This window comes from Oryctolagus cuniculus, chromosome 4, assembly GCF_964237555.1.
Source record: "Oryctolagus cuniculus chromosome 4, mOryCun1.1, whole genome shotgun sequence".
In the NCBI taxonomy this organism is placed as follows: domain Eukaryota; kingdom Metazoa; phylum Chordata; class Mammalia; order Lagomorpha; family Leporidae; genus Oryctolagus; species Oryctolagus cuniculus.
Genome location: NC_091435.1, coordinates 128,634,540 through 128,650,748, shown reverse-complemented (window position 1 = coordinate 128,650,748; position 16,209 = coordinate 128,634,540). Strand labels below are relative to the sequence as shown.

The 16,209-nt window shown below is 39.2% G+C and overlaps 1 protein-coding gene across 50 annotated transcripts in view; it reads left to right on the top strand.

The window, feature by feature from the left end:
* The window catches only part of MBNL1 (muscleblind like splicing regulator 1), a 210,497-nt gene that overhangs the window by 164,303 nt on the left and 29,985 nt on the right, over positions 1-16,209 (top strand). For all 50 annotated transcript variants that reach the window (XR_011388115.1, XR_011388114.1, XR_011388113.1 and 47 more), the window contains 2 exons: positions 2,981-3,151; positions 14,611-14,811. Coding sequence is in view for 45 of the 50 variants with exons in the window: in XM_070072645.1 (XP_069928746.1) it covers positions 2,981-3,151; positions 14,611-14,811 (372 nt within the window). In the remaining 5 variants the exon portion in view is untranslated. The remainder of the gene's footprint in view (positions 1-2,980; positions 3,152-14,610; positions 14,812-16,209) is intronic.

Genomic DNA, 16,209 nt, shown 5'->3' with positions numbered 1-16,209 from the left:
AACAGAATCCATAGTAAACACACGTGGATTTCACTCCATGGTTTCCTCCTGTGCTGTGTTGATAAGAGGGACCAGGTGGTATATGTTCAAGGGAGGTACTGGAATGCAGTGCCTGGGAAGATGTGTGTGAGTGTTGACAAGGCCTGGTTCACAGCCCGGGGCGCTCTGTGCTCTTTATGGAACTGTAGAAACTGACCTGAATGAATAGAAAGTAACTGAATCCTCAGGGTGGATATAATCCATTTATCTGCACTTAAATAATCCCAATTTTTAAATAAGTGTGATATGGACATAGAAGCAGAATTTCTCCTACAGACAGGTAGTTCTTTGTATTAGAAAAGCAGGCTTTCTCTAGGAGACGTTGAATGAATATCCCTGAAATTGGACCATGTTTCATTCGTGAGCTTATTTATTCTGGTGTAGCACTCTGGTTTACTTTCATTCTAAGTGTTGTTTTGCATGAGATCCTTTTAAGCTAAGGATGTGCTTGTGATTTCAGTGCATATTAAGCATAATAATTTTATATGAAATAAGTCATATGTATGTATATGTTAAATTTGTGCACATAAAAATAGCTATAACAGGGCCGGCGCCGCAGCTCAACAGGCTAATCCTCCGCCTAGTGGCGCCAGCACACCGGGCTCTAGTCCCGGTCGTGGTGCCGGATTCTGTCCCTGTTGCCCCTCTTCCAGGCCAGCTCTCTGCTGTGGCCTGGGAAGGCAGTGGAGGATGGCCCAAGTGCTTGGGCCCTGCACCCCATGGGAGACCAGGAGAAGCACCTGGCTCCTGCCATGGGATCAGCGCAGTGCGCCGGTCGCGGCGGCCATTGGAGGGTGAACCAACGGCAAAAAGGAAGACCTTTCTCTCTGTCTCTCTCTCTCACTGTCCACTCTGCCTGTCAAAAAAAAAAAAAAAAAAAAAGCTGTAACAAACATAAAAATTACTTTCATGTTAGTGTTTTGCTCTTTTGTGTGATAGCAATTTAAATTGTGGGGATGATGTAGGTTTTTAAATTTTTTTATTTTTATTTATTTGAGAGGCATAATTCCCACTTCTCCCACTTGCTAGTTCACTTCCCAAATGCACACAATAACCATAGCTAACCCAGCATGAAGCTAGGAGCTGGAAACTCCGTCTCCATCTCCCACATGAATGGCTAACTATTTGAGCCATCACTTGCTTCCCCTCATCTGGAAGAAAGCTGGAATCTGGAAAGGAGCCCAGACTTGAATCTGATAAGGGTTGCAGATACTAGGCCAAATGTCCACCTCTGATGTAGGATTTATAGCAATTCTAGATTAAAAACCCTGAGGCTAAAAGAAGTTCATTTCTTACATAGTTCATACAGTTGATAAGTAAGAGAGGTAGGCCTCTGTCCCAGGTCTTGCGAATTATAAGGTCTTGCTATCAATCACTGTACTATATTGCTCCTGATTTAAAGGATTACATAAAACTTCCTCAGATAGCAGGCAAGAGCCTATATTAGCCAAGTTGCAACATTACTTTAAAAAATACTTTATTATTTTCATCTATTTGAAAGAGTTTTGAGAGCAAGCAAGAGCAGGTGAGAAGGAAAGGAATAGGGAGATAGATATTTATAGATATTTCCAACTGTTGGTTCATTTCCAAAATGTCCACAAAAGCCAGGTCTGGCCTAGATCCCCATCCAGGCCTCCTATATGAGTAGTAGGGACCCAGGCACTTGAGCCATCTCTACTGCCCCTCAGGAAGCCAGATCTGAAATGAAGCAGACAGGATTCCAACCAGCACTCAGATGCTCAGAGATGTAGGCATTCCAAGAGCAGTTTAATCTGCTCTGCCACATTGCCTGCTGCAACTTATTCCTAAATCAAAAGAGGCAAAGCAGATTGTTCTGATAAGCATGTGAAAGATTTTTAATCATAAAAATAAGCATCAGTTTTCAGAGTCAATTTACATGATGGTCAAGTTAGGCTAAATTGATGTTTCTTAGGAGAAGAAAACTTGAGAAATTGGTTGATGGCTTCAGTTAATACTTCTTTTTTTAACAAACAAGTTTAATTAAATTTATTGTTGAAAGGTAGTTGATGAGATGTTACTGTCATTATATTGAAATAATGTAGATAGAGTCCCTCACACAATACTGTATATGACAGACGTTAATGACTATTTTTGATTAAAAGAACTATCCCAAAGGAAAGGTATATTCACACATACTATGTTTTAATAGTCTATTTGTTTCTCCATTTTACAGTCTGCATTTATTTGAATGCAAATACTCATTCTATTTTTAAAGTATTTCTTGAGCAATGGAGACTAGATTTATCTCTGGAAGTTTAAAGGCCACATTTTACACTAGTGTTTTATTGACCTAACTAATCTCTGTATGCAGTGGGGACACATGAAGTACTTTTCTTTTCAATTGTAAATTTCCTAACTCTTGGGCATACAGAGCTTAGTAGTATTTTAATTTTGTTATAAGATACTTGTGAAAGTGTTTTACTGAAAATACAGTGTGCCTTGAGTCCTCTAAGTTCATTTCCTAAGAACTCAGTAAAAGTAAAAATAGTTGAGAACATCATGATTCTTTTGGATTCATTAAACAGTATTACATATAGTTAAAATGTATTACCTCTAGCAAGAGCCTAATAATCTTTATTTGATATTCTGTGTTTTAGTATTATGGTTGGCAGTTTGTAGATTTTTAAACTTGAATCTAGAAATATTAATGCTAAGATTATTAAAATAATGGAAGTCCTTTATGCTTTTTTGAAATGTCTTTTTTTTTGAAATGTCTTAACCCTCATTTTGATAAGGTATTTGGGTAAATTACTTTTTCTAAGTGTGTGATAAAACAATATGGACAGAACAGTATGTATGTAGTGATATGAAATACTTATGATAGTTCAAGTAGTTGGTTTGCATGCTTATTGTTATTTTTTTAGAACTTGCTGATTGTATTCCTTTTTAAAAAGGCATTTGCTCCTTTTGTTTTTTTTAGGGTCGTTGCTCCAGGGAGAACTGCAAATATCTTCATCCACCCCCACACTTAAAAACACAGTTGGAAATAAATGGGCGCAATAACTTGATTCAGCAGAAGAACATGGCCATGTTGGCCCAGCAAATGCAACTAGCTAATGCCATGATGCCCGGTGCCCCGTTACAACCCGTGGTAAGTACCTTTTCAGTCCTCTTTGTAATTGTATTTATAATTCCTAGTGCCCAGTGTCAGTGCTGAGCTGATGATGGCAATGGATCAAGTTAGCACAGGTATTGCCTTTTTTTTTTTTTTTTAGCAAAATTAAAAATCAGACTCTGGAACAGTTTTCACATGTGAAACTATTCATCTTGCGAGTAAATCATGTGAAACTTATGTGATGGTGTTTCTCTTCCTAAAACTGTCTTCCAAATAAATCCTATGACTTACAGATATTAGAATAGTTTTTGTTAAGATCGTGATCAAGCTCATCAGTATAGTTACTGGGCATTTTCAGTGTACCTGTAAAAGTAATCATGATTTTTTTTAAATTGATATAGTCTTTAATTTTGAGAACATTTCTCCCTTTCCTCCCTACTTGAAGAGAATCTGTATAGTTTTTGTTAATGATGAGTCTTTGTTAATCTTTAAAATTAAACTTGAAATTATTTCATGGTTACAAATACTAGGAAATATTCTGATAGTGATGAATTGGCATCATGGACCTGGACATCTCATCAAAGAATTAATTAGTAGTGGCAGAAACTCTGAGGATTTTTTTTTTTTAGAGTCAGTGTTGAGAAGTTGTGGGAGTCATAGATATTCTTCATTTGCTGAGCAGTGTATGTGGGTAACTCTTGCTTCAGAATGTATCTGTTTAACTATTCAAATTTTTTGGTGTGTGTGTGATAGTTTTAATGAGCTTTATATTCATGAAATTGTAAGATATTATAATTAATGATAGGTTGAAAAGCATGTTTTTGGTGCTAATTGGGATTTAGTAATTATATGTTTAAATTTAAATGCTTGTTAAAATTTGCAGTGATCTGAACTGAATATATATGGCAGTAATTTATGTTACAAACTTATATGCAATATTATGGGGTCATGGAAGTGTGAAGACCTATGTGTTTCTCATGCACTAACTAGCAGATGTGCTTTTTTTAACACCTGAATTCAATATAATTATTCTGTCTTAAAATTTACCACGAAAGTAACTGAAAAGGAGGGAGGGATCTCCCTATCACACCAGCAGTGCTACCAATTAATGAATACTATACAGTTACATCTTAAATTTGCTGTTTGTGACATCTACTAATTTCATATCTGAATTGAGATAGCTTGAGGATTTCCATTTGTTTAAAGAAGAGAAACTAGTTATAATCATTCTCTCTAATGGAAAACACAGGACAGAAGTCTCTTTAAACTTGGCCCTCACATACAGTTTCAAAGATCAGAGAAATCCTTCAGATGACTGCAGTTTAGTTGACAGAAAACCTGGATGTGAGAGACTTTGTTCTACCTAACATTAAAAGCATATTCCCTGCAGGGTTGTACCCTCTCTGGGCCCAGAGACACCTCAGAGATCAGCCGGTGTGGTTGCTCAATTGTAGAGGACAGTACTAGTGCTGGCAGTGAATTCCTCACTGTGAAGTCCTGGCTGATCTCCTGACCTCATCCCTGAGTCTGATTTTCAAGGCCATTCCAAGGTCATCACATGCACAATCCTGGGACAAACTACAAATGATATTTATGTTCTTTGAAAGACTTCTTTGAAATGCTAGTAACAAATGTATTGTTTAAGAAATCACTGAATCATGGACTTTGAAACCATCAGAACAATCACCTCTCTCTCTCTCTCTCTCTCTCTTTCTTTCTTTCTTTCTTTCTTTCTTTCTTTCTTTCTTTTAATTTGAAAGGCAGAGTTACAGAGAGAGAGGGAGATACTGAAAAAGATCTTCCATCTTCTGGCTCACTGTCCAAATGGCCACAACAGCTGGGGCTGAGCCAGGCCAAAGCCAAGAGCCAGCAGCTTCTTCCAGGTCTCCCATGTGGATGGCAGGGGCCCAAGTACTTGGGCCATAATCCACTGCTTTCTCCGGGCCCGTTAGCAGGGGAGCTGGATCAGAAGTAGAACAGCCAGGACTCAAACCTGCATCCATATGGAATGCTGGCTTTGCAGGTGTCGGCTTAAACTGTTATGCCACACCACCACTCACAACATTTTCTGATGCTTTTGTTAGAAAATTATCTGGTTAGACAAAATAATTATTTATTTTAAGCACATTCAGGCCTTATGTTAATTTTCCCTCCTATGACTAGATTTGAATGTGGAATCGCCCTTCTGCTAAAGGCATCCTGACATCATACTCCACAAATACACTGTATTCAGAGTGGCATTTTTGTAGTAAGTCTAGAAATCATTTAGTTATTTAATTTTAAAGAATTTGGGATTTCTGATCCAGGAAATTTGCCTTCAGAACTCGACCTGAGACTTTTCCATCCCTTCTCTAGTCAGCCCTATTTTGATGAAGACAATGACATAAAGATTTAGAAATGAATGGGACAGTCATAACCAGCTGCTTACTCGGATTTTGATGTGGGCCTACAAATAGGGATTATGACAGGCCTAGAGGAGCCAGGTGACTAATATGGAAAAGGGTTGATGTTCAAAGAGAATAGCCACTAGTACAAATGAAACAGTTTGAAGGCATGGGATTAAGTTGGACCCATCCCAGGTAGTGGCAGTATCAAAGGAGATGATACCATGAGCACATTTTTAGCATCAGGAGTACCAGGACTATCTGAGCAGAGACAAAGCTTGCAATCAAGTAGGTGACAGCATCTTCAGTTTCTTAGGTCAACTAGTTTAGCTCCTAAAGCCCCAGCTGGAGGAACAGGGAGGGGAGGGAGTCTAGCAAGGTTTAAACAAATTTGGAAACATCTCATATTGTATTTGGCTTATAGAAGAGACTGATAGTTGCCTGATGAGTGAAAGAACAAATGAAAGAATGAGTTTTCTGAATACTAGGACAGCAGGCAGAGGTTCATGATAATTTACCTGCCCCAGAGACCGAAGAAGTCATAACCAGAAACTAGAGTACAAGCCCAGATACACAGACTGAGACCTAGAGGTGCATATGAATTAGCAGTCTACAAGACACATGTTAGCAAAGGCAACCAGGACCTTGATGAGGTTGTTGTTGGCACCAAAATGTAACTACTGTTCCACCTTGTTTGTATTCTCATATTCTCTCTCTCATTTTTTTTAAAAGAATTATTTTTTTATTTAAAAGAATTAGAGAGAGAGGTCTTTTTTTTTATATAAGATTTATTTTATTTATTTGAAAGACAAAGTTACAGAGAATGCTAGAGACAGAGAGAGAGAGGTCTTCCATCTGCTGGTTCACTCCCCAGATAGCCACAACAGCCGGAGCTGTACCGATCTAAAGCCAAGAGCCAGGAGCTTCTTCTGGGTCTCCTACATGGGTACAGGGGCTGAAAGACTTGGGCCATCTACTGCTATCCCAGGCCACAGCAGAGAGCTGAATCTGAAGAAGAGCAGCTGGGACCAGAACCGGTGCCCATATAGGATGCCAACGCTTCAGGCCAGGGCTTTAACCCACTGCGCCACAGCACTGGCCCCAGAGAAAGGGCTTTCATTCCACTGGTTAACTCCTCAAATGACCGCAACAGCCAGAGCTGAGCTGATTTGAAGCCAGGAGCTTGGGCCATCTTTTACTGCTTTCTGAGGCCATAAGAGAGCTGGATCAGAAGTGGAGCAACTAGAACTGGAACCAGCACCCCTGTGGGATGCTGGCATTGCAGGCTGGGGCTTTAACCTGCTGTGCCACATGCCAACCTCTCTCATATTCTCCTAAATTGTGAGAGACCAAGTCTATAAATGTGTGATCTTCAGAACATGCCATTGGGATAACTTGAGGAATTACAGAATTTATAGGATAGTTCTTATTTTTATGGACTTATTAGCTTGTCTTGAAATGCCCAATTCAAGACTCAGAAGTAGCATGTTTGAGACAAATACAGTCCTTCAGGTGCATTTACTGCACTCAGCACTTTCTGTACATTAAATTCTCACAAAGCATATAATGGAGGTAATATTATCTCATATTTAGAGATGAAGATTGCAGGGTTCAGAAGGATTAAGTTATTTGCTCGAGTTACACACCTAGGGAATCACAAGGCCAGGATTTTAACTCAGGCTGTTTAGATTCTGACATCCATGCCTATAGAAGCATAAAATGGAAGACAACATCACCAAACAGCTCTGGGTCCTTGATTTCTTTGAAGATCTCTGCCCTTCCTCAACATACAGAGAGTGGAAAGTTTAAAATATCCCAGCTACAAGGTCCTGGCAATTTTTTTCTAAGATTTATTTTATTTATTTGAAAGGACAGTATACTCTCACACACACACACACACACATCTTGATCTTCAATCCACTGGTTCACTCCCCAGCTGGCCAAAATGGTCAGGGCTGGGCTAGACCAAAGCCAGGAGCCAGAAGCCTGTGGATGCAGGGGCCCAAGCACGTGGGCCATCCATCTACTGCCCTCCCAGGCACATTAGCTAGGTGCATCAGAAGTCCCCACCGGGACTCTAACCCATATGGGATACCAGTGCTGCAGGCGGTGGCTTTACCTGCTACCCTACAATGCCAGGCCTGGTCCTGACAATCTTGCAACCTGAACATAATTATTCCCATTTCATAAGGTGTGACAATAAGTTGGTTTGTGTGTATAATTCCTAAACATTAGTATAATAAAATATGCAATGATTGCATTAATTCTATCATTTCTAAGCTCTAATAAAATTGTAAAAAGATCATTTTTCTCTTTTATCATTTTGTCTTCGAAGATAAATGAAAGATCAATAACATTAATACAAGTTTAAAAATATAAACATCTGGATTCTTTTACTAAGTGCTACATTATTATTATTACTACTACTACTAGTTGCCACATATTGTCTGACATAAAAGTTACCTAATAAGAAATTATTACACAGTCTAGACAAAGATAGACTGTATTTTATGGCTCACAATCTGGGGGTACTTGATGCATTTCTTTTCTATTCCAGGAAAATTGTCCATGTGAAATTCTGTTAGTTTGAGGTTCTCTCCATTGCCCTCACAGAACTCTGCATAAACAGTGCTGATGAATAGCTATAATAAGGCATTTCTATTAATAATGTTTGCATGTGCCTTTTTACTTGTGATCCCAAAAGTTCATGCTTTCTGATGGTAGCTGTTCTACAGGTACAAACACCTAGCCACCTCCAGGTTCATACCTCATGTACAAATAAATCTCTTTGTGTTTCATGAATTTGAAATAGCCTAGAGATAGAGAAATTCAAACTTAGGATTTAACCTAAGTCCAGCATCCCTACTGCTCCCTTCTCCACTTTGCTGCCATGTCATGTTTCAAGTATTTGTTGACAGTCACATGCAGTATGCTTTGAAGTCATCATTTGTCACACTTGCAGGAACACCTAGAATTCTTAACTTGTTTTTTAATGCTTTACTCTCCAGTTTATCAACCTAGTGGTTGATATGAGCACTTGGTCCCAGAGTGTTTCTGGTAAAATGTTTCCACATCAGTCACTCCAGGTCCTTTTTCACCTGTTCTGATATTTATACTGCCTGTTTGAATGAGGAGCCTGTGAATCCTCAAGCTGCCTGAGAACATGCCTGGAATTTTTGGAACTGGACTGTGTTTGGTTGATACCTTTCTACCAGGAGGACTAGAAATGAGTCTTCTTTATTAAAATATTAATATATTTTAGTAAAACCAGATTGAAAGATAAAGTGAGGGAAGCTTGTCCAGACACAAGTCAGTCTAGGGGTAAAGTTTATCATTGCACTTGTCTTTTATTTCAATTGTAGGTTACCTTCTGTAAAAAAAAGACTTTGTAATTTGAATTTTTTTGATAACTCTCACTAGCTTTTGGTGTTTATATTCAAAATAATTATTTACTGAAACTCATTATAGCCCTTGGTACAGGGTTATGCTTACTCAGGACATGGTTACATATGTACACCTTGATTCTGTGCTGTTAATTTAAAAAGGAATGCTTTTTTTTTACTGCTTGCAATTTCAGCCTTCACACACACAATCTAGAGAAATTTGGAAATCCACCCATATGAGAGGTCTTCCAAATGCATAAATGAAAAAGCTGTGTGTGAATTTAAAAAAAGAAAGCTTGCACCAAAATAAACTTGTCTTTCAATTCTGTTTTCATGAATTTTTTGACGTTCCCTCATATGGGTAAAGCAAATATTTGTGGAGCCCCTGAATAGGTCTGAGTTGCAGGCTCTACATAAAGTGAACCCAACAGAGGGCAGAAGACTGTCCTCTGGGAGCATATTAATGGTCCTATTCAAGTGAAAGAGATGCTCATTAAACACAGGTAGTGATAAATGTAGCATTTGAGTTACAAGTTGTGTGATTGGGTCATGAAAACTTCAGGAGGAAGAGAACTGGGGCTGGAAGGGAGCACTATGAGGAATTAAACAGGTGGGCTGGGAAGGGTTAGCATTCAGTGTGTAGAAAAAGCCAGGTTCAAAAGAAGAGAGCTACAAAGGACCAAACCTGTCTCCTTACAGACCTATTGGAGAATCACAGAGAACGGATTTCTGTGGAAGGCCACACAGTATACAGACCTGGAATCACTCATGGGATTTTAAACACTACCATTGTCTGGGTACTTTTGTCCCTAGACTCTCATAAGTGTAGAGTGGCCAAAAATGTTCATGGTTTAAAAGTCATCAGAGTGATTTTACTTGGGCACCTGGTCCATCAAAAGAGAACCACTGTTTTCAGAACCCCTTGGACTCAGACATCTGCATCCAAATCCTAGACCTTTCATTCCTTCATTTCCAACTGCAGGCATGTGGCATGTGATTTCTTTGAGCCTCTTTCTTTATCTGTAAAATCGGACAATAATGTCTTCTTGGCAAAGCTGTAGTTTACTCATTGATTCAGGCAGGCACTTATTCAACAAATATTTATTGAGTACCTACTGTGTGCTGGGCATTGTTCTGTTTTCTGAGGATTTAACAGGGAGTTAAATAAACCGCCTCACTCCTACAAAATAAAAATATTTTAAAAAGCCCAGGGAATTTATGTTATGAGGATTAAATACAATAGAACAGGTAAAGCACACAGCACAGTGCTGGCATACAACAAATTGGAAATTGCTAGTAATCATGTTTACAGTTAACTAGGGTCATAATGTGAAACTGAATAATATTTTCATTTATAATGAAGTCTGATTACCTTAATGGAATCAGAATGTCTCATTTAAAACAAACAAAGATTAACCCATAAATAGCACCAAGATTAGTAAATGTGCGATTTGTTTTTCTCTGGTGAAGGTGTTCACTGGCAAAAGACAATCCAGCCTTCCTTATAACTTCCAGGAACAAAGATATCTGTAAATCATTGTCATGAGGATGTGGTCAGTATCAAATACACCAGTTACATGGTTACCTGCTATCCTGTGAGTACTTCAGAGAAAATAAGCTGCCACTTGATAATATCATTGAATTAATATCCTCCTTTGAGATTCTACGAAACCCTCTGCAGGACAGCTTTTGGAACTGGCGAATTGGCAGTAGAACAGCTCAAGAGTTTTCCTAATCTGATTAGGTTACTCCAAAAGGGCTAGCAGTGACCTGCTTCCTACAAGGTGCTCTTAGAAAGCCATATAAGGAAAGTGATGTAACAAATTTATAAGAATTCAAAAGAAATGGGGGAATGTTTCTTTTTCTCTAAGTTTTTTTGAAGCTTTGGGAATCAAATTTCAAAGTACAGAGCTATTGTTATTGATTGTCTGCCTGTTCAGCAAATAGCTCTACTTATCCTGAGAGGGAACAATTTGAGATAATGCTTGCTGAATAGTTAATGTTTCAGGTTTTTAGAAGCTGCTACAGGCTTTACTTGGGGACAGGGCCCTAAAATTCTTCATATTTGAATTTCCTTTGATGAATTAAGTCAGAAAATCAATTCACACGATAACTCTTTAGAAACAATTCAGAGAAAAGATTGTTGCCAGTTAAGATCAGTATTTTATATAATAAGAGTACTATTTTATCTGTAATGTGCAACAGCTGCATTATGATCAGTGTTTGTTATTGAATGAGATCTGACAACGCTGAATTTTATTGGCCACTGGCCCTATTTTATTAAAATAAGGATAGTTTAATTCTTTCTAAATAAGTTTGTAAATTTTACCTTAAGTTTTAAGTAATTAATATAGATTGTGTACGTTAATATAGGCATTTTAATAAATAGCATTTCTTAAAAATGTACTGTCTGGAAAAATGTGTGTTAATCTCTAGCAATGGAATGCAAAGAAGACTTCTACCAACTGGCTCCTGTTCTAGCCTTTTAGTCCTCTGTACTGGATTTCCTATATTTCTTAAATATCTAATGTAGACGTAAGAGTGCTAGTCTGGCTGGATTTTCACATACTGGATCTGACAGTGTGTAACAGAGTACATGTTTAACATGAATGTTCTTAGGTAGACATGCAGGTTAAACATAGCTTCATTATACAGGTCTTCCCTTGTCCTGCTGCTGCCTCAGCAGCCAGTTCACGATGAAGCAGCATTAAATCAGCTGCTGCTCCAGGCACTGTCTTTCTGCAGAGACTGTCTGGGGGCCCAGTTTCTGACAGGTTGATTGTTAATATTTGGAGCACACAAATAGTTTCCTGTTGTCTATGAGTAGGTGCCCTTGGGCTCGGATGCAGTTAGGAATTGGAGGTATAACCTCAGGTTACTTCATTAAGCAAGAGCCATAGACCTGGAAGAACAGCTCACTGTGGCATTTAAACCAATTTGGAGGCATCATTTTTTTAAATTTAAAAATAGCAGTGTAATCTGTGGTATGTTTTTCTTCCTAAAAAATCAAAGCGTGCTTTAAATATCCTGCTTTTTGCATTCTTCTTAGTAAAAATGTATATGCTAACTGCAAAGATTTGATTCCCAAACTATGTGAGGTGAAGAGGAAAGGACGTCCCTTAGGACAGTCTGAACCTTGGCACTGTTGGCAGAGGGGGCTGGATAATGCTTTGCAGTGAGGGATTGATTGCTATGTGTCTTGTAGGACATTTAGTAGCATCTCTGGCTCTGCACTGTTGTGACAACCAAAATTGTCTAGATATTGCCAGATGTCCTCTGAAAGGCAAAATCACCCACAGTTGAGAACCATTGACCTAGGAAAAAGGGAGTACCTAAATTCCACTGTATTCCTCTGAATACAGTATGACTGAGGGACGGACTATATTCTATTTTTCCACATACTTGTGCTATAGGATTTTTGGAGTAATATATCATATCTTATATATCATACCTTATATTGCACAAAGCTTTACTCCAAAGCTCTCTTGAATTCTGCATATACTTTTAGATCATCTAAGTTCTTATTCTTCTGAGAGGGAAGATTAACTCTTTTTGAATGTTTTCATTATAAAAAAAAGTCCCATGATTCTCTTCCTTGCCTCTTTAAAAAGAAAAAACAATTTCTGTAGAAGATGACTCATTTTGTTTGTGAGTTTTTATGTTTCAGAGATAATCATTATCACACAAAGCATTGAACTTCAAGAATTGAAATACTGTTGAATTGGGAAGTTGAAAATGTAGTCTTCATAAGATGGGAAATTGTGTCCTGTTATACTTTAAAAACGGGAAAAACAGGCCAGCGCCGCAGCTCACTAGGCTAATCCTCTGCCTGCGGCGCCGGCACCCCAGGTTCTAGTCCCGGTCAGGGCGCCGGGTTCTGTCCCGGTTGCTCCTCTTCCAGTCCAGCTCTCTGCTGTAGCCCAGAAGTGCAGTGGAGGATGGCCCAAGTACTTGGGCCCTGCACGCCATGGGAGACCAGGAGAAGCACCTGGCTCCTGCCACCGGATCAGCGCGGTACGCTGGCAGCAGCGCGCTGGCCGCAGCGGCCATTGGGGGGTGAACCAACAGAAAAGGAAGACCTCTCTTTCTGTCTCTCTCTCTCACTGTCCACTTTGCCTGTCAAAAAAAAAAAAAAAAGGTATTAAAAAAAATGGAAAACCAAATTGTTAAAGTAGAATTCAGATACATTTAATTCTATTCAAGAACAAATGTATTTCATAATATGCAATTTGGATATCAGCAAATAGAGGCAATCGTTATATCTATCCTTTAAATCATATTTGCCAAAAATTCTGTCTTGTAGCAGTTTATTTAATGCTATCATATGTATTTACATGAACAAGCATGTAGCATGTCTTTAGAAGCATTCTGTTTCAGGCTTTACATTTCAGACTTCTCCTTGGTCAGGTGAATTCACTGTTGAGTGATAGGCTGATGGAGCATTTATAATTACTCCAGAAAAATCAGCATCAAGTCAGTATGCCAAACACTTTACTTCATATGCTCAGAAAGAATGGTGTCGGCTGGCACCATGGCTCACTAGGCTAATCCTCCGTCTGCGGTGCCGGCAGCCCAGGTTCTTGTCCCAGTTGCTCCTCTTCCAGTCAAGCTCTCTGCTGTGGGCTGGGAGTGCAGTGGAGGATGGCCCAGGTCCTTGGGCCCTGCACCTGAATGGGAGACCAGGAGGAAGAACCCGGCTCCTGGCTTCGGATCAGCGCAGTGCGCCGGCCATAGCGACCATTTGGGGGATGAACCAACAGAAGGAAGACCTTTTTCTCTCTCTCTTTCACTGTCTAATTCTGCCTGTCAAAAAAAAAAAAAAAAAAAAAAAAAAAAAAAAAGATAGAAAGAATGGTGTCATCATCACCTTTCACATACCCCATGAGATTTATTGACAGTTTCCTTTAACTGTGAAGCTCTGTTGTCCCTGGATGTTCTGATTTACTCCAGATAATAGGACACTGCAAATTATTAACAGTTGTAAACAGATCTTTCAAATGCATCTGACATAGCAGTTATTAAGTGTATTTCATAGATAAGTTTATGAATTAAATGTGGAAATTAGGTAACCAAAGCTTCTTGATTGAACAGTTAATCTGCTATTCAAAGAGAAATGACAGGCCTAACACTTCAAAATTTCAGAGGAAGATTTAATGAATATTTTACCTATTATATTTTAGAACTAGGAACAGGCATTTGACCAACATTAAGTATCTGCTTGGTTTGTCCACCTTCCAGATCAGAGTGCCTGGTTTTGCTTCCAGTCCAGCTTCCTGTAATTACACACTCTGGAAGGCCACAGATAATGAATGGTTCAAGTACTTGGGTCTGTTCCACTCATTTGGGAGACCTGGATTTAGAACTCAGGGCTCTTCTCTTTTCTTGACTGAAACCCAGCTGTTTTTGGCATTTGTGGAGTAGAGCAGTGGTGGGAAGAGTCTCATTCTCTCCCTTTCTCCTTCTCTCTCTCTCTCTCTCTCTCTGCCTCTCAAATAAAATAAAATAAAAAAAACTTGAAAAATGTGTTTTTTAGAAAAACATTGATTTGATAGCTATTTATTAAGTAAATATCCTAAATAAAAGTAAATAAACCCAGGATTAAAGGGAGGGAAGGAAGGAAGAATAAGTGATGGATGGATGAATGATGGATAGATACACACACATTATAAGATATCAACTTTGTCTGAGACTTGCCTGTTAAATTTTGCTTTTTATTTTGCTTTTTCAGCCAATGTTTTCAGTTGCACCAAGCTTAGCCACCAATGCATCAGCAGCCTTCAATCCCTACCTGGGACCTGTTTCCCCAAGCCTGGTTCCAGCAGAGATCTTGCCGACTGCACCAATGTTGGTTACAGGGAATCCTGGGGTCCCTGTACCTGCAGCTGCTGCAGCTGCTGCACAGAAATTAATGCGGACAGACAGACTTGAGGTAGGAATAATCAGTTGGTTTCTTTGTGCTCCATTCTAATTCTCAAAGTGTATTTTTTGTTTGTTCCCTTGGCCAAAAAGATTCTAAAAAGTCAAAGAAGACATTTTGGTTTAGTGTTTGAAATATTTTCCTAGGGGATTGGTGTGCTGTATTTTATGAATGTCGTGTTTCACAACATCCACATGTAGAATAGCAGATGAAATTTAAACTCTAGGTTAGTCTACCTGTTACATCACTGTGCCTCAATTTCTTCATATTTAAAATAGGGATAATAACAGGACTTACCTCAGAGTTAGGAGACCGTTTGCCATATGCTGGAGGTGCTTCCTAAATGTTCTTGTTACTGTTAGTAAAGATGTGACAACTGTTAATTACTCTATACAGAATGCATGTTTCCTAAGGATGTACAATATTTTGGCTAAAAAGTTTGTGAAGTGTTTTTTTTTTTTTTAAGATTTATTTATTTTACTTGAAAGTCAGAATTACACAGAGAAGAGAGGGAGAGAGAGATCTTCCATCCGCTGGTTCACTCCCCAATTGACCTCAATGGCCAGAGCTGTGCTGATCCAAATCCAGGAGCCTGGAGCTTCTTCCGGGTCTCCCACGTGGGTGCAGGGGCCCAAGGACTTGGGCCATCTTCTACTGCTTTCCCAGGCCATAGAAGAGAGCTGGATCGGAAGTGGAGTAGCCAGGACTCGAACTGGCGCCCATATGGGTGCCGGCACTACAGGCAGCAGCTTTACCCGCTACGCCACAGTGCCAGCCCCAGAAGTGTCTTATAAAAGATTATAATGGGAATTTGCATGATACTCCTAAGTCTTATAGTCATGGATGATCAGGTGCATGTGCTTCAATATTGCTACATGAAAAAAAATTTATAAATCTGCAAGCAGGCATTGTGGTGCATCAGGTTAAGTGGCTGCTTGGGGTTCCCCCATGCTTTACCTGGGTGTCTGGTTCAGGTTCCAGCTGCTCAGCTTCAGATCCAGCTTCCTGCTAATGTGCCTGGGAAGGAAGCAGATAATGACTCAAGTGCTTGGGTCCCTACAGCACACATGGTGTGGATTTTCAGGCTCCTCTCTTGCCTGGCCCAGCCCTGGCTGTTGAGAGTATTTGGAGGGTAAACCTACAGATGCAAGATGGATCTCTTTCTCCTCTCCTTCTCCCTCTCCTTCACGTTTGTGTGTGTGTCTGTTTGTCACTCCACCTTTCAAATAAATGAATAAATACATCTTGTAAAAAACAAATCTTATTTTGAAGTATTTGTTCAGAATTTCTGCATGGCTGTGAATTAATGGATCAGGTAAACTATAGTTAAAGGGAAAAAGGGCAACATCACTGTACATTGAAGGTATGAACTTAGCATTGAACCCAGATAGAGAACAAAATGATCTTTTC